At 43.6% G+C, this 19198-nt stretch overlaps 1 protein-coding gene across 4 annotated transcripts in view; it reads left to right on the top strand.

Annotated features, from left to right (window-relative positions):
* LOC126281458 (proline-rich protein 36) overlaps window positions 1-19198 on the top strand; it is a 795503-nt gene that overhangs the window by 705478 nt on the left and 70827 nt on the right. For 3 of the 4 annotated variants that reach the window (XM_049980443.1, XM_049980444.1, XM_049980445.1), the window contains 2 exons: window positions 3227-3526; window positions 10093-10284. In XM_049980443.1, the coding sequence (XP_049836400.1) occupies window positions 3227-3526; window positions 10093-10284 (492 nt within the window). The remainder of the gene's footprint in view (window positions 1-3226; window positions 3527-10092; window positions 10285-19198) is intronic. The other variant, XM_049980446.1, reaches the window with a different exon arrangement.

Here is a 19198-nt window from a genome sequence, read left to right as displayed (position 1 = left end):
TTGTGAGAATGCTTAATCGATGCTGGGGTGATTATGTTCACTGTACAATGGAAATGAGGCTGCGAGAACGATCGTCAGTTCAAGGGTATACACGTAACAGATAAAAATTTGCAGGTAACTGCGAGCAAGAGTTCCCCGAAATCTTTGCTACAGCTGGATAAATGCGCGATACGTGTAGCAGGCCGCCAAAACACTGACGACCTCTGCAGTTCAGTAATGTAAAAATATGCCACAGAAATGAGAAAAAAATAAAATTTATGGAAAATGCTACTGCATAAATGATCATTTGCGCGTAACGATGCAACGAATGTATGAAGTAATCGAAATATGATAAGACGCATGTTGGACATCCTCAATGGGGCAAGTTGTGTGACGTGTAGCAAATATGTCGATGACGACACGGAAATGTAGTGCCCGAAAACGCTAACTAACTGTATCAAATATGTGGCTGAAACAACACTGTGAACGTATTGATGAAAGAAAATTAGGGAAAATGTTAAACATGTAATAACTGATAAACTGACAGTAAACAGGTGCAAAAGAAATTTAGTCAATTTGACTCTTTTAAAAGAAAGAAAAGTAGCAAACAGAAAAATATTGCTGAGCTCTGGCTATATTCGTAGCATTTTATAACGCAGAAGAGATAAACAAAATTAAGTCTTCGTTATTGTGAGCACGAAATTTCTTTGGCTACAATTGCTTTGAGGCACGATAAGACTGACAAAAATGATACATTGTTTGAGTACTCCCTCACTGCTAAGTTACGACTAGCTGAAACTCCAACAATAATATAGTTTACTATTGTGATAAATCATAATAATCCTGAAGTCTAAAATGGAAGAAGACACAATGAATAAGCTACAGTATATTCTGACGTTACGGCTAATAATGGAAGCAAGGCTAAAGAAAAATCAAGACACGTTCATGGGATTTGTCGACCTGGAAAAAGCGTTGGACAATATAAAATGGTGCAAGCTGTTCGAGATACTGAAAAAAGTAGGGGTAAGCTATAGGGAGAGACGGGTGATAGACAATATGTACAACAACCAAGAGGGAATAATAAGAGTGGACGATCAAGAACCAAGTGCTCGTATTAAGAAGGGTGTAAGACAAGGCTCTAGCCTTTCGCCCCTACTCTTCAATCTGTACATCGAGGAAGCAATGATGGAAATAAAAGAAAGGTTCAGGAGTGGAATTAAAATACAAGGTGAAAGGATATCAATGATACGATTCGCTGATGACATTGCTATCCTGAGTGAAAGTGAAGAAGAATTAAATGATCTGCTGAACGGAATGAACAGTCTAATGAGCACACAGTATGGTTTGAGAGTAAATCGGAGAAAGGCGAAGGTAATGAGAAGTAGTAGAACTGAGAAAAGAGAGAAACTTAACATGAGGATTGATGGTCACGAAGTCAATGAAGTTAAGAAATTCTGCTACCTAGGCAGTAAAATAACCAATGACGGACGGAGCACGGAGGACATCAAAAGCAGACTCGCTATGGCAAAAAAGGCATTTCTGGCCAAGAGAAGTCTACTAATATCAAATACCGGCCTTAATTTGAGGAAGAAATTTCTGAGGATGTACGTCTGGAATACAGCATTGTATGGTAGTGAAACATGGACTGTGGGAAAACCGGAACAGAAGAGAATAGAAGCATTTGAGATGTGGTGCTATAGACGAATGTTGAAAATTAGGTGGACTTATAAGGTAAGGAATGAGGAGGTTCTACGCAGAATCGGAGAGGAAAGGAATATGTGGAAAACACTGATAAGGAGAAGAGACAGGATGATAGGACATCCGCTAAGACATGAGGGAATGACTGCCATGGTACTAGAGGGAGCTGTAGAGGGCAAAAACTGTAGAGGAAGACAGAGATTGGAATACGTCAAGCAAATAATTGAGGACGTAGGTTGCAAGTGTTACTCTGAGATGAAGAGGTTGGCACAGGAAAGGAATTCGTGGCGGGCTGCATCAAACCAGTCAGTAGACTGATGACCAAAAAAAAAAAAAAATAAATAAATATGAAAAGCGAATACAAGTTCCAGCAGACATAGGCAGGGACATGAGAAATAATAAAGGAAAGTGTAAGAAATTAAATAGGGAATTGGTATGAAGGCCAATTGATGACTGATAAAAGAAAATTACATACACACTAGACACATTAGTAGTATGCACTGACAGGACAAATTTCATATGACAGGTAGCGCCTACTGTCTATTGAGGGTTAAGGTAATTTAAACGGTTATCAGTACGAGTGAAATAAATTTCCAGAAATGTTGACAAGCGAAAGTTAAATGCCCGCCCTGTCCTCAGTAATTCTGTAGACTGGTTGGTATCCCACCACTGACCGGGGAATTTTCAGATTCGGCTTCGATGGCCATCGGGGATCAGTTCGAAGCAGGACTCATCACTGTACTCCAGCCAATGAGATTACAGACAGAAAATGTGTCTGGAGACGCCTCGGACAGCAGCGGCATACCTACCTCAGTGTCACCAGCTATACGGCTTATCAGCTATGCGCGGTGGTCAGGGGTGCCGCTTCTTTTCATAGTAGGACCCCTTTGGTTGTAATCCGCGGCAGCTTTACACCACATCGATGAATCGACAGTATTCCACGCCTCCCTTTGTTGCCCTTCATGGAAAGCCATTCTGAGTTTACATTTTAGCAAGGTAATGCCCCCCCCCCCCCCCCCCCCCCCTGCACGCCGTAGAGTTTCTTCGTGCTTGACAAACCCTACCTGGGCCAGCAAGGTTGCTGGATCTCTTCCCAACTGAGAAAGTTTGGACCATCATGGCAAGTCTCTAAAATAAGCTCGGGATTCTGACGATCTAATGCACCAATTGGACAGAATTTGGCACGATATCGCTCAGGACGACATCCCACAACTCTGTGAATTAATGCCAAGCTGTATAAGTGCTTGCGCGAGGGTCAGTGGTAGACCAACCCGTTACTGACTTACTCTGTTTGTGAGGTCTTTCTCTTGAGTAAATCATCCCATTTTTCTGAAGTTGTAATCATGTGCCTGTCCTGCAGTCGTTTCGCCTACCTCGGCGTGCCAGTTACCATCAGCCGAGCCCATCCTGGTGTCGCCGTAGGTAACGACTTAGTAGCTGATGCACCTGTCGTACGGCACTTGTCCTGTCAGTGCACGTGGGGAAGGTCAGACAGGCAGGCAGGGAGGGATGGTTGGCGGAATTAGCGCACCGTCGGTTTCCCCCCCAGGCGTCCTCCGCGGCAGAGCACGCCTCCGCCGGCACCAGCGTGTACAAGTTCAAGCTGAACCGGCCGAGCGGCCGCTGGCAGTACAAGACGACGCCCAAGCCTCGCGTCACCATCCGGCGCGGCCAGCAGGAGGACGAGGAGAACGGCGTGGCCGCCACCACGCCACAGCCGCCCAGCGCCGCCTCCGCAGCGCAGCAGCAGCAACCACAGTTCGCCCCCGCCGCCACCCCGCAGCTGCCGCAGCTGCAGCCCGAGCCGCAGGCACTCTCGAGGGCCGACACCGACGCCGACCACGACCTGGTAATCCTCCGCGACCTCCGCATTCCACCCACCCTCGCAACTGCCCCAGCCACTCACTCAAACACAGCCTCGAAGGGATTTACACACCTAACCCCCACAAACGCAACACCCACCCTCCGGCTTCCACCAGCCGCGAATCCACACACCAACGGAAACCTCACACGGCTAGGTAACTGCTCAACTAAAGACCTCTGAAGGCCGCCAGTTTCTGTAGACGGCTTAGCGCGTGGACGCTTCATAACGTGAAGTATCCCCTGCGTCTCGGCTATAGCTGCAGGCGGCCCTTATCAGTGTCCCAGTGCCAGAATATCTCTCACGAATTTAGAATTTACACAGTCGATTGTAATACTTAAGTACGAAACTGACTTTAGCATGATGAGTCACTGCCTAGTAATACAGCTCGATGAAATTTGTACCGTACATGGAAAAAACTGCTACTGTATAGTACAGAAGATAGCGAAGAAGTATGCAATGACACGAATAGATATGACACGTTTATTCAAAGACAATGATTACACTACAATCATCACGACTTGTGATGCTCCCCTAGATATTACAAAATTCGGGGCATGGTTTTCAGTAGGGTGTGTGACCACCACAGACAGTAGTGCAATTCCCGTAACGACTTCCCATACTGGCGACAAGGCTGCTAAGGAGTTGTTGTTGCACGGCGTTCCATTCCTCCACCAGCGTGGTTGACAAATGCTGTATGGTCGTTGCTTGCATCTGAACGTGTTTTATTCACCCCCAACCCCCCAAACCCTCTCGTACAGTACGTGGTCCATGGAAACGGGCAGGGCTGTCCAAGCGCCGAATATCCTCTCATTTCGAGAGCTCCTCCACTTGCGCTATTTGATGGAGTCGTGCACTGTCATCCATAAAAATGAGCTCAATGTCGGATACGCACGTGGGGAACAGAGTATAGCTTTTCAGTACCGGTAATAATGATAATGAGCCTATGGCACTGGCGGCCGGAAGACCCCTCGCGGGGCGATTCGGCCACTACGGCGACTTTCGAGTCATCTCGAGGCAGAGAAAATCCCTGACCCCGCCGGGAATCGAATCCGGGGCCCCATGCGCGGGAAGCGAGAACGCTACCGCAAGACCACGAGCCGCGGACAGAATACCGGTCAGTTCGCCCATGCAACGGTATCCTTCCCTCGCTGTAGTACCTGGACCACCAAAATGATCATGTTCGACAATGTTCCAGAGGGCGTTATATACCCTCATATGGCCAGAGAGGGGAACACGTAATGTACGTGGAAAATTGTCGAACTTGCTCGTTCTGGTGGTCCAGGGACGCATAATGTTGCATGCATATATATTGAACCCCAGATTTCTGAACATCGCCCCAAACTTTTGAACGTGGTAGACTCACCATTCTGCATTATTTGGACACTGTACTTATTCTCCATATGCGTTTTTTAGCGCTCTGTTTTGCCCTAACTTGACAGTGCGCGACCGCATCCAACTGTAAGTAAGTGTGTACAAGGATATCCACCGAATGGACTAGCCTACCCGTCCCCCCCCCCCCTCCCCACAATTCTCATTCCCAACGAGTACGTGTGTAATGTGTTAAGAGACGTACTACAGTTGTCAATCGCGGTGTTGAAAGAATGGAACGCCCTACTACAAGAATTCCTTACCAACCGTTGCAGAGTGTACTGTGCCGTCCGTTGTGATACAAGGCGCTTTAAAGAACCATATCCGTGTTTTGTCAAGTCCATGGTAGCATCATAAATCGCTATCACTCTGCCGTAGTAATTGTCGTCGAATAAAAGTGTCATTTCTGTTCGTCGCATTGAGTATTTCTTGGACTAACCTTCTGTACTATACTGTATCATTTTCTTATATGTATGGTATAGGCTTCATCGACCTATGATACTTGACGGTGTCACATTACGCGAAACTTACTTTCTTCCTTAAGTTTTGCACAATAGTGTACATTCATCGCCAGACAGGTTGTACGCTTTTATTAAAATGTGTGACAGTGATCCTATTCGTAAGAAATTATTAAGACCTTAGGTCCCGCCCCCCGACCTCAGACTCGCTGTCAATTCTCCTGGTCACTCTCTCGAGATGTAAAATGGCTTCTATGATATGTTATTAAATAATTAAGGAGAAAAGTCTCAGATTTTTTGACAGAGCTGTAGCAGCAGTAATTCAGCAGCATTCATCGGCACTCTGATGAAGACCATTTCCAGTAATAGTCAAAATGTTCGAAAACTTAACACAGTGACGCCATTACACACCTAAAGACAAATATTGATACGTTTCTCATGACTGTTTCGTTCGAATGCGTTCAGAGAGGCTATAATATTTCCCTGGTATTTCCATCTTTCCACGTAAGTGCATCTTCATTCTTCATGGAATCGTGCCACGCAATCATACGATCCACCCATACAGCACTGAGCAGCAACACAATCCACTACTTGGCTTATGGCTCAGCTCAAAAGCATCACGCCTGCCGCGCTCAAAAGCTGCATGTCTAATCATTGTATGCTCTGCTGCAAACCAACTGAGAAACGTTGGCTTTATGCTATTTTGGATGGGAATGCATCTTCTAAGGCAAACCAGTGCAACATGTACCATTTAGAGACAATTTGGCTGACAACCACACTATGATTGGAATAAAGCAGTGCGCCAATATATTCTCCATTAGCAGCTTCAAGGTTTCGCTTGCTGTTGAAGTTAGTGTGAGTTCAAGTCTTCAAACCATGAAATCCACTGAAAGCACGTAGTATGTTTCGACGGAAAAATTTTCTGCTAAATTTCATTATGTTGTTGCGAGGAAGCTACTGCAAACAACACTTCCACATTAATAAAGACAAGATGCACAAGTGCGTTGAAACATAGATGGAGCTATAGGAATCAAATTTTGAAAAGAATAAATATTAGTTCTAATTTTGATGCCTTTACTTGGTCGTAAGTTGTAATTCTGTGCAAGGGGTAGGCAGAATTTGTTCTGCTGTCCATCATCAAGGGACTGCTAGGAGTGCATTTGTAGCAAGTCCGAATATTTCGACAGTTATGGGTATGGCAGTACGAATGTCAGTCATTTATTTGAATAAATTACTGTCGAATGCTGGCTGTGCTGTAGTTCAGCTGTCGGCCGAGTGTTTGTGTGGTGCTCATGTTCCGGAATGTGCCATTAGTGCTATGTAAGACGATTGTTCTTGAAACCGGTACAATTCTGTGATAATTCGTTACGAAGACTGTTGGCAAATTTTCTGTCTCACCGGATTGGTGTTCATTAGAACGAAAACCATTTTTGTGTAACAAAACGTACATTAAATCAGATGTGGCTGATATTCTTAGCAATAAAATAGAAATTTATCTGTTACCGTTCCTGAACGCGTCCTCAGGTGAAAGATGAATTTAAGAAAGGTTCGCTGAATGTATCAATATCGAAACAGAATGTGCTAATAAAAAGGCGCGCATGCGCGCTAAGAGACACGTCAAATAGTCTACCCACAGCCAAATTAGATTGGTGCGGACAAGGGAGCTTAGAAAGTGCTCAGAATTGTGTCTTAATAGAATGGAAAGACGGGCAACCTTAGATTTTTCTTACGAACTATCAACATAGCGATGGAAGCGAATACGACGCAGGTTCACGTTTCTCGAACTTCTGATCAAGGACTTTGTTTACAAATACTTAAAAAGCTTTCGTGACGCTTCAGGCACTAATTAGTGGTCAACAGGCAAAGCGACACCCTCTGTAATTCATTTCACAGTGGTTTGCAGTTGTTGGCCGATAACAACGGGAAATATGACGTATATTAGCACTGTTTCGCCAGCTATCCATGAGACTGATAGTCGAATAATCAAGTAATAGAAAGAATAATTCTAGCGCAATAATTTGCACCAATTCGGATGAGCATAATATCTTGTTCCTACTTGTGAGCAAATATTGAATCATGAACATAAGGCACCGACGGCGAAAGTCCAGATCGGTGACCGAGATGAAACTGTTCTGTAAACCATCATCAAAAGGCAAACGCTTTGTTACTACTCATTCATTGTGGAAGAGGGTACCCTACCAATACGTCTGCAGTGCACAAAAATATGCATCGTAATGTGGTGTTTGTCGAGAGACGTGTAGCAACTGATTACCAAAGAAATGGTCTTTGACAGTTTCCAGCAACTGTACAACTCTATAAGCGTTGATCATGAGTATTGTAACAAATGAACGCTACTCTTAGGGCAAATAAAGTTATTTACTTTTAATTTTCTCTTTTAGATTGTTTTATGATTCCATTTAGGCGGATACTCAGTTACAGATTTTATAATGTAGTTTCATGAATGCTACAACCTTCAGTAGCGTCTTTGATACTACCGGTTAGATACACATAACAACTTTCTTGTCACGTAAGAACAGAGCAAATAAAAATAGCTGGTTCGTGTCTTCGTAAAATTATACGAATTATTTTTAAAAATTTTCTCTTTCCCCGAAAGAGCGGCCATGATCTCGATGCATTGTGATGAAATTTAGCAGAATATTTCTTTCGCATGACGATAAATATCGCTTTTAAGGCCTGTGGTATTCCTCAAAAACATGATTGTGAACAGGAACGGTGACTATACACAGAACAAAGCACTAAATGTATTACATATGTCGCAGGTCGAGGAAAGGGCCATTTCCCTGCGTTGCTTCCAGGTTGCATATCATATTAGTCCTCGCTGCATGCTGCTCATCGGCTTTTGCTGGATCATCTGCTTTCAGTTTGAAAGGTATTGGTATGAATACAGATCATCTACTAAACTCCGAGTAAACTACTGCACACACACTAGCTCCAAGTGCTAGCAGTCGGCGACAAGTTCTGCCCGTAACTGCGACAAGTTCTATATCTTCGTGCAGTTTCTTGGACTGTGGCGTGACGTCGCCGAAACTGCTTTACTGTAAGTGTTTGATACAGGTGTATTATTAGCGACAAATTCTGTCAATGTTTGTAGACTGTTACATACAAAAATCAAATTCTAGATCGTCATGCAGTTTCTTGGACCGTGACGCGACGTCGCCGAAACTGCTTTACTGTAAGTGTTTAGTTCATGTGTAGTATAATATAGCTTTTCTGTTACAGAAGGACAACGTTGTCAATATAGGAGCAGAATGTTTTACTCCATTCCTTATTCTCATCGTTCTTCAGACTGTTAATATTTAATTTAGCTTCAACAAAACATTAGCATCACAGTCATGCTACTAAAGGCATCAGTTTCTTTTCATAATGTGTGCAAGTCTTTGCTGGTCATTTTATTTGTCACTGAATTTGAAAATAGGACGTATAGCCTTAGCCTAACATTTATAAAAAATTCATTACGTGTTGAACAAATCCGAACTCTCAGGGTATTGTTCATCTGGTTACACAACACTACAGACACATGCATAGTAGGTACAGCCTGTTGGGTATTTTAATTGAATAAACGATATTACCTTGAATTGAAAGTACCCTCAGGTGTTGCTGTCTGAGATACAGCGTGCTGAAAGCAGTATTTACTGCTATCAATAAATTTACTTTGACCTCATCATCGGGTATTTTGGAAAATTTCGGCTGTGCTCCAAGTGGCATCACTGTATTCGGTCATATGATTACATAAAGCATTTCCAAAAGAGGTAGAAAATTTGGTTTTTGTTGCAGCATTACACAGCCGCAAATCGAGAAGAGTTGCACTGAAATTTCCCTAAACGATTAAGCCAAGGCTTCAATAGTATTAACTAATTTCAGAGAAAACATCCCCATAAGTTCACCATAGTGTTGGCGGAACGTACAGCCGTTAAACTCTTCCTGACGCATTTACTGGTGAAAAATATTGTTTCGTCCACTGTAGCAACTATGTTGCTACACCCAATGCACATTTCTAAAACCTTTTTGCCTCTGGGGCCTCAGATTTGTCGCAGTACGTAGAGCATATGCATTATAGCTTGCCACCACACACAAGCGCATTCTCCTGTTTGGCAATGGGCGAATCCACCCGTTTCTTCCGACGGAGAGGCCGCTTTAGTGTGCTGTCGCCTGCTGCGCTGTACATTCGTTTGTTGGAAGTGGCCGTGTCAGTTGTATATGCGCTGATTTTGTTATTCAGTTCTCTAGTAAAAAAGTACTGACTTGCTGAGTTAATTGTCGAACTGGATTATCTTAAAAGTTCTTCTTGTGAGTAAAATTCAGCAGTCATTCTGCACCTCCTCTACCTTGCAGGGCCGCGTGTGTCGGAGCCTCCACCACCTCCAACCCTGTCGTTAATTTTCCTACGTGAATGGAAGTTGATTGACGCAAGCTTAAAAGAGGTGATAATTAAAGTTCAGATCACCACTCCAAGGGGCAGTCCTCACATTCCTCCACCCAACCAGAATCCTGTATAAAATACTTCAGTAAATAAAAGTAAATACAGATTTGGTAACTAGTATAACGTTCTTTGATTTCAAACTCATAAGACTACAATTACAACTGGGATATAAAACTTAAGTCACAGATCACCACGTAACTATCCAGAGATGCTAGTCTTTGGTGGGGCTGGCGGCTTGAGAGATTGCGTGTGTCTGAACGGTTTTCTGGTGTGTGCGTCATCAGGAAGGACCGTTGCCCCAGGGCGAGACGGAGCAGCAGCTGGCGTCTGAGGACAGGGCGACACTGGTCTCCAACCCAGACGGAGAGGCCTCCCCACCGGTCGCCGAGACCATCAAAGTCGAGATTTCCACTCCCGCCGACTTCAAGGACGTCTACTACGAGATAGCCACCATCAAATCGCCGTACACATTCCAGGTAAGTCTCACATTTCTTGAATGAATCTCGAGAGTCGCCTCACATGGTGTCGTGGAAACTGCCCAATGTTTCTGCGAGGCAGGTACTTATTATCTTCAGGTATGACCGGAGATGACGAGATGCAGTCTCGCAGAAATAGTGGAAATACATTGCATGAACGTCAAATGAGATGCAGCGGCGTAGCTATTCTTATATAGAGTGTTTCAAAATTACTTTCAGATACTTCGGGGACAGTTTTCTTGCACCAAAAGAAGAAAAGAAGTCCAGTAAACACGGGCCCAAAAATGCGTACCTTGTTCATTTTCGATAGTGTGAAACACGTATCTTCTACTGCAACCTCTGTACTTTTCATAATTTGGGATGGAGTATTAGGGACCAAAACAAGAAGACAAGTCCATCAACGTACGCTCTAAAATGAGTATCCTAAGAGCTAAGAGCATTTATACACAACAGGGAAGATGAACAGATGCTACTAGCTCGTAATATATGCCTTTTAGAGCCCATGTTTACTGAACGATTTTTTCTTGTTTTGCTGTACGAAACCTGTCTCCAAAGTCTGTAAAATTATTTTGTAAACACACTACATAATTTCATTATATGTTTGTCTAGAACAAATATTTTATTAATTTCCTTACATTTTAGGTTAAATACCGCTTCAAAAGTGCATACTTTGGATTAATATATTTCGTGTGCTTTTAAGATGGCTAGTGGCTTAAATGCGTCAGGAAATTTATATGCTTGTGTTCCATATAAACGTATGATTAAATTATAACGCAGAAATATTGTGAAGTTTCCATTATGCCATCAGATATAACACCCGGAAACCTTTCACACAGTTATTACGTCGGTGAAGCCTCAGACAACACATTTGGTCTGATACTGACTTATACCATCACCTCATACTACGTCAGTTAAGTGACTGGATTCAAGACATGCTACCAGACAGGCCATAGTCATAGTTACCAATTACAAGACATTGTCAGAATTGGACACATTGCAGAGTGTACTTCGAGGTGATACGGTAAGATTAGTAAATGCCTATAATCCATACAAACATCCTGATGGACAGCATTGGTAATTCACTAAGCCTCCTCGTGGACGACACACTCGTACGTAACAACGTAGTATCACTAGGTGCCGGTGCAATAGTTTGTAACTAATAGATTCTTGGTGCAAAGATTGGATGCTGAATCTCATGGAAGTAAGTAACACGAAAAGAATGAAAAGGAGGAAAAATACAGTGGGATGTGTGACTAGGTGGAACTCAGAACTTCAGAACTTTCAGAAGTCTCACGGTATCCATTCGGAGCCCGCAGAATCCTTAGTCGTTACAATCTTGATCATAGCCATAGTGAGACATCAATTTCTATGTTTATAAGGCGTTTGTTTAGTCAATGCGATAGTGTCACGAGAATGTTATCGCATATCTAATGATAAACTAAGTGAAAGCGGAGCAGTTGTTAAGGGCTTGAACTTTCGGAGGAATTGAGAACAGACATCAGCCCCATACTCATAATTTATATTCGATTAGTTTTCTAAACCGCTAAGGAAAAGGTACGGACGATTATATTTGAAATCCACGATCGATTTTCTAGCCTGTCTTTCAACAAACACGAGTGTGTATTCTGTCTCTAATCACCTGGACGTGGACCGTGCGTTAAATGCCATTATATCTTACTCCCTTTGCCGTGATCGCACCTTAGATGCAACATTAAATGTAGAGCATACTTCATTCTGTTGGGACGCGCATTTAGAAACACTCTCAGTATCATAGGAAAATTATTTTTAAAATTGTCTATGTAAATTTCTAAGACGAATATACCAACTGATTACTTCGTCACAGTGACGGTAATATCAAAGAAATAATGGTTCGTATGGAGATGGATTTACCGTTCGCTAAAGGAAAGAATCGGCAGAAAGGAAACTAATACTCTAAATTCATCGTGAATAAAATTTGAGGACGGGTATGTCTTTCTTCTTTATGGCGTCCGCTTACTAGCAAAATTTAATTTATGGCTCTGAGCACTTTGGGACTTTACATCTGAGGTCATCTGTCCCTTAGAACTTAGAACTACTTAAGCCAAACTAAGCTAAGGACATCACACACATCCATGCCCGAGGCAGGATTCGAACCTGCGACCGTAGCGGTCGCGCTTTAATTGATTCTCACTGTACATTGTCCATCGCCATTTTGTTGTTGATAAGGGTTATTTCCGTATCGTCGTTAACTATCGTATTTCCAATGATTTGTATATAACAAGCTGCTGTCAATCATAATTCTATCCCTACAAAATTTATGCAAATTTAGCGTGACATGTTTATGTATGCTTGCCATTCAGTATGCTTACATCGATATCGTAGTTCATATACTTTAAATAAGTGGTACATGCATATGTATGTATGAGAGCCTGGGAAATTCCATTATCATCATTTGCACACGTGTGAGTAACTAACATTTATGAATAGCTATTTTGCTCCTAATTTTACAGAACATAACGAATGTAGTAATAATCCATAAAATTGTTTATCTTCCACGTTGCTAGTGCGCATTTCGCTATTAATGCAGCCGTTCAAAAAATTTCGAGACTGGTCTATAATAAAATAGAGAAAGGCTAAGATGGTGGTTTTAATGCCTCAGATATTCTACATAGTCTCCATCCACCTGAGTACAAAGTGCAGTACGTTCTCCGACATTTTTATTTCGATAGACACCTTAATAACACTGTCGCAGAAGTTTGAAATTGCTCCAGCATACTAGCTATATTTCATTTCCCGATTATATTTCAGACAGTGCAAGGGGACATCAGATTTTCTTTGTGGCTTAAGCCGGGCAAGTCGCTTATGTTTTTTGCACCTCTCCTCGATTGTTCGAATACTCTGACCCACATAGGATTTGTGACATTTGCGTGGTACCCACTGACCCTTCGGAGACTTGGTTTGTATTTAATACTACAAAGAAGACTTATTATCCTTCTTGACGAGAGTGTAATATACTTGGTGTCATGTCTGCATAAAACTCTACCAGTCTGGCCGGATGTTGAGCCAGTGAAAGACAAATTGGCAATTCTTGGCTTCTTGTTTCTTTGTGTCTCAGTCTCTTCCTTAGACGTCGTTGATTTTGACTGTGGCATCCGATCATTTTGTTTTCACGATTTAAGAATGGAGCATTGTGGTCACTTCGGCACGGTAGGGTCTGCTTTTTCGATCAGTGGATTCGCAACCCCCCTATATATAACTTGAATGAAGTTTCTCATTGATGATATTTGGAAGCTTTCATGGAACTTCCACACAGAACCAATGACAAAAAAAGACAAAGGAAATAAATAGAAAAATGAGGCAATAGCGTGTGACGGGAAACGGAAAGTTCGTGGGATCGAAGCCCTGCAGGACGATGTAAGGAGTCACCAGGTACCTCTTGAGGTTCGGATTCCACGTTAAACTGTATTTATCCTTTTCTCAGATTCAATAATTGGGTTAGATAAGGGACACGCAAGTCACCGAAGTGGAGTCCTTTCGAAGGATTCGTGCTCAGCCACGGAGTCACAAGCAACGCGGTGACTTGGGAGGGGGGGGGGGGGTGTATCCGCAACTGTAATGGTCTTTTTTTTTTTTTTTACACCGGGTGGTTACAATTAAAGTGAAACTTGGTACATATTCTAATGCGCTGATGCTGAACCTCTTTACTCTTGAAAAAAACTTAGTTCCATTTTTGTGCACCAAGTGCAAATCTGGCGCTGTGAATGCAAGAAAGACGTATAGAAATGTTTCCATGTGTAATGGATTAGTAACGGGATGTGGACAGAATAAATTAAACAAATGAGGTGTTCAAAATGAGCAACGGATACGTCGACGTGAAGCTGCATCCGTAAAACGACGTGATCAACAGTTCTGGTGGAATCTGAGCAGCATGTTACTGTATACTGGCCTTCCAATCAGTCAGAGACTGAATGTGTCCGTCGTAAAGGTGATCTTTCAGATGACCTCACAGCAAAAAGGCACTTAGATTCAGATCAGGCGACCTCGCGGGTCTTTCAGATATCAACAGGGCCAAAAGTCGTATGGATTCAGATCAGGTGATCTTGCAGGACACGCTTTTCGAAAAACTCTGGAGATAACACGTTCGTGGAAGGTTGCATTAAGGTCTTTCACTGCGTGAGTGACACGAGGTGTTGCCCCACCTCGCATGAAAACAGTGGTTTCCACGCAATTGCCCTCTTCCAAAACAGGAATCGCATGGTGTACAATGAGGTTTCGATAACATGCGGACGTCATGGTACACCTGGCAGCCCCTCTAGAAATATTCTCATCAAAGAAGAACAGACCAAGCGTAAAAGTGCTTAGAAACTCACACCACACAGTCACATACAGCGCGGGCAATGGTTCTTCGTGCACAACATGCGGTTTAACAGATCACCAAATCCGCCAGTTAAGTGTATTCACTGCACCGTGTAGTAAAAAATGTGCCTCGCACTCCATAGAATCTTGTCCGGCCACATCTCGGCAACTTCGATCCGTGCCAGGGACCGAAGAGCAGATTCAGAACGTTGCTACACGTCGTACGGTTTCAGTTGCTCACTGTCTGGATCTTGTAGGAGTACCAACATAAAGCAGACCGCAAAACTTTCCGTACTGTTGGCCATGAGATGGACAATTCTCTTGACACAACACGAGCGCTGGCACTACCAGCGGCGAGGGTAGCTACAGCAGCAGCAACGTCGTCAATAACTTTTACTGGAACAGGACGCTTTCCTCTTCCTGGTATCACACCAGCTCACCAGTGTTTTAGAATTTCAGTAACATCTTCTTTAAACTATTTAATAACATGGGGCATCTTCTCAGACCTTCCAGTCGGTGATACTCTCTTAGTGCACCACTGTATTTACCGGCCGGCCGGCGTGACCGAGCGGTTCTAGGCGCTACAGTCTGGAACCGAGCGACCGCTACGGTCGCAGGTTCGAATCCTACCTCGGCCATGGATGTGTGTGATGTCCTTAGGTTAGTTAGGTTTAAGTAGTTCTAAGTTCTAGGGGACTGATGACCACAGATGTTAAGTCCCATAGTGCTCAGAGCCATTTTTGCAATTACCCGTATCAATATAAAATTTCATTAACAGCACACAGACACTCTTCTCGGTAGTCATACTGTTCACTCATATCATGGCTTGGGTGTCATGCAGTCATACTCCACCGGGCCGGAGTGGCCGTGCGGTTCTAGGCGCTACAGTCTGGAACCGAGCGACCGCTACGGTCGCAAGTTCGAATCCTGCCTCGGGCATGGATGTGTGTGATGTCCTTAGGTTAGTTAGGTTTAATTAGTTCTAAGTTGTAGGCGGCTGTTGACCTCAGAAGTTAAGTTGCTTAGTGCTCAGAGACATTTTTGTAATGTGACAGATTTGCACTTGGAGAAAAAAGTGGGAACTAACCTTTTTTCCAACGTAAATCGGTTGTGTGTTAAAGCATTAGCAAATCTGCCAAGTTTCGCTGCCAAAATGATAGTTACAGAACACACCGGATCCTGCGAGTGGCTGCACTTCAATTTTAATCGCCCAGTACTTTACTCACAATTGTCTGCAGCTTAGTGCTGTATACAGCGTACAGAAAAAGTCGCAGCACAGCTTCCTTACCTTTTGCGGTTTGTCAATGGCTGAATGCATGGTCAGAAGTAGTTGATTCCACGCAGTAAAAGAGAAAACTTCCCGCCCACCGTACCGGTCCACAGCGCAGTATTTACACTTCAGCAAAGCAGTCTGGACGTTAAATCTGCCGGTAAAGACGCTAATCCTGAGCTAGGAGTAGAGCAAACAATTTTGGCGACAGAAGAAAGAGGACAGTGGCGCGGACACACTCTGCAGCATCGCTTCCCAACCAGCCTGTCCGCCGGCGCCTGCGCCTGCGCCCCCATTTAACTTCGAGTTACCGCGAGTTTTCTATCCGATGGAAGCCTGGCCACCAGAAACTTGGCCGGCCCGGAGCGCAGAACAAATAAAACGCGCTCTCTGGTTTCCTCATCCCTCTCTCTCCCACTGCGCCCCCTCCCTCCCCAACCCCATAGCTCTGCATCCGGCGCGGCCGCTACTTCTTCCCCGGTGTTGGACGTCGTAAATCCTGCGTTTCGGCCCGCGCTGGTGGCGGCGTGACTTCAGATTAGTAGCGAGGTGGCCGCCAGAAGGGGTGTGACGCCTCAGCAGCTCCCGGCACAAAACTCTTCACGTGTGTAGCCTCCGAGGCGCGCGCGTTTCGACACGAGCACCCGGCGCCGACTTCGGGCACGCCGCTCACAGCGTTTCACAAGGGGGGCTTCACGCCTTTTCTCGCGGCTGAATTTCGAAAAACGCCCGATAGCATCCGCCGCTCGCTCGTCCGAGGTCACTCCACACTAGCGCGGTTACACTACTCAGCCAGAAGGCTGCTGGAAGCTGGGCCATTCGACGAGAAGTACGCATGAGCCAGAAGCAGCACGAGAAGTTTCAAACACCAATACCGTGAATTTCCTCTCAAATGAAATGAAATTATCCTGTAGCTTTGATGCCTAAGGGTCCTCACCTAGGAAATTCGGCAGCAGAGACGTGTCTTCAGTTGACGCCGCTTCGGGCGACTTGCGCGACGATGAAATGATGATGAACACAATAGAACATCCAATCCCCAAGCGGAGAAAATCCCCCACACGGCCGGAGATCGAAGCTGGGTCCGCTGTATGGTAGTCAAACGTTCTGAACACCCAGCCAATGGATCGGACTGAATTTCCTCTTATTTTTAATTCTTACATGATATATTTTGTTATGAGTTTTGTCTAAACTGATTTTAGAGTAATCCAATCTGATGTATTCAGTGATTCGGTGCCACGTGTAACCCTTGATTTTTAATGGGAAACAATCCCTGGATGCTAAATTGAAATCGTTGATGAAAGGAATACATCTATACAAACGTATCCGACCCCCCCCCCCCCCTTATACAGTTTTAGGGGTGTAAGTGCATGTATTGTGATCATTTGTAACTTAATATGTATCCACTTCGGTGTGTTACTTCTTTTGTGTCTGTGTCTAAAATCTTCCCGCCAAGACGTCATATAATTTATTACTCGATTTTTTTTTCTGCGCGGACGTTACTGCAGCACTAACGAGGAGAACACAAAACTGTCACAACCCGATTTTCCAGCAATTTAGCTCTGTTGAAGAGAGGTCAAAATAAGGGAACATTTGTCTCAGCTTATCCGTAGATATTCGACCGTTTCTGAGGAAGCTACGAACAAAGTTCTCGAGGTACTGTATGTGCCTTATAGCGAGAAAACCGTGCATCCGAAGCGGTGGCACGGAGGCTAGTGTCGCGGCTTTACACTTCAGTGCCCCGTGCTCGAATCCCGATTATTACTTTTATTTTTGTTCTTCATTAATTTACCCGTGACGATAGAAGGTTATTAAACATGTTTCCACTTTATATTTAAATAAAATTTATCTTAATAGCCTGCTAATTGCATATCTCGCCACTGAAATAACAAATGAAAGGAAAAAAGAAAATAAACGAAAAAATTATTTGATATTGTTTTCGATGAAGTTCCTACAATGTAGCTTGATTTACAATCAACTGCAAACGCCAATTTCCGAAAAAGAGATCCGTTAGGCGTGGTTTTCCCCTACATTACTGCCAACCCGTGTGATCCTCAGCAGTTTTAACGACATTTCGTTGTCGGCTGAGATTCATACAGTGAAACGTCGCTGTGACAAAGCTACCGTCCGACGATGCTTGTGGTGATTGGAATTTCTATGTTTAAAATGTTTCTGTGATCGGTATCATCGAAGGGAACTCACCAAATCTTCCTGAAGAATATACATAAGAACAAAATATAAGGATTGACATAAGAATGAAATATAAAAAGATAAGTGTTTCAGAAGGTTATAACCACTGAAAATACTATACAGACACACATTTTATAATAAATGTGACACCTGCTGCGAAATATAATATTGAAATTAATATAATGCCCTTTTATCCCCAGACTTGATAAGGAACATTTGTGTAGTAACCTGCTACGGACGTGGATAGATACATGAAAAGGGACGCAGATGTCACAGTCATTGGTTAGGCTGGGCCTATCATTCGCCAAAAGATATCTTAAGTATGTTGAAAATTTTCTCAAAAACGGTCCAGTATCTGCGGATAGATCAGCACACTTGTTCGTTTGTTTTGGTTCCTCTTCCAGTGAGCGAAGTTCCTTGGAAATCTGGCAATGGCACTTTCCGTATTCTCCTCGTAAATAATGTCTGTCAGTGTAGGCTAACCTCCACGCGTCCTCACTTCAAACAGCTGACCGGCTGTCCAGGGGTAAATAAGCATTAATGGCTTGCTTTTCCCACATGTGCTTGAAGGTACCAATCAACTTAAAAACATACTATTCCTAACAGCCACAATTATTAGTCTGCAAAATGGTTGAAATGGCTCTGAGCACTACGGAACTTAACATCTGAGGTCATCAGTCCCCTAGAACTTAGAACTACTTAAACCTAACTAACCTAAGGACATCACACACATCATACCCGAGGCAGGATTCGAACCTGCGACCGTAGCGGTCACGCTTTTCCAGACTGACGCGCCTAGAACCGCACGGCCACACCGGCCGGCATTAGTCTGCAAATGAATTAAGTACTGATATAATGCTCTTCAGTACACTGTCCTGAGTGGCAAATAAAAATATATACGTTTAAACTCCTAACTTCGTGCATAGTACGGAATCTACCATTTCGAGGGCTGTTCGGGAAGTAGAGTCCGATCGGTCGTGAAATGAAAGCAATTGTGAAAGTCAAAGATTTTTTATTTGCACCAGTTAGCTACACCTTCCTGCTACTTCATACACAGTCGACGCTCCAACTTGGACATTTGTCGTAGCATTACACCAACTCTCCAATACCCTTGTCATAGAA

The sequence above is a fragment of the Schistocerca gregaria genome, chromosome 7 (assembly GCF_023897955.1).
Source record: "Schistocerca gregaria isolate iqSchGreg1 chromosome 7, iqSchGreg1.2, whole genome shotgun sequence".
Taxonomy (NCBI): domain Eukaryota; kingdom Metazoa; phylum Arthropoda; class Insecta; order Orthoptera; family Acrididae; genus Schistocerca; species Schistocerca gregaria.
This window is presented reverse-complemented; position numbering and strand designations above follow the sequence as displayed.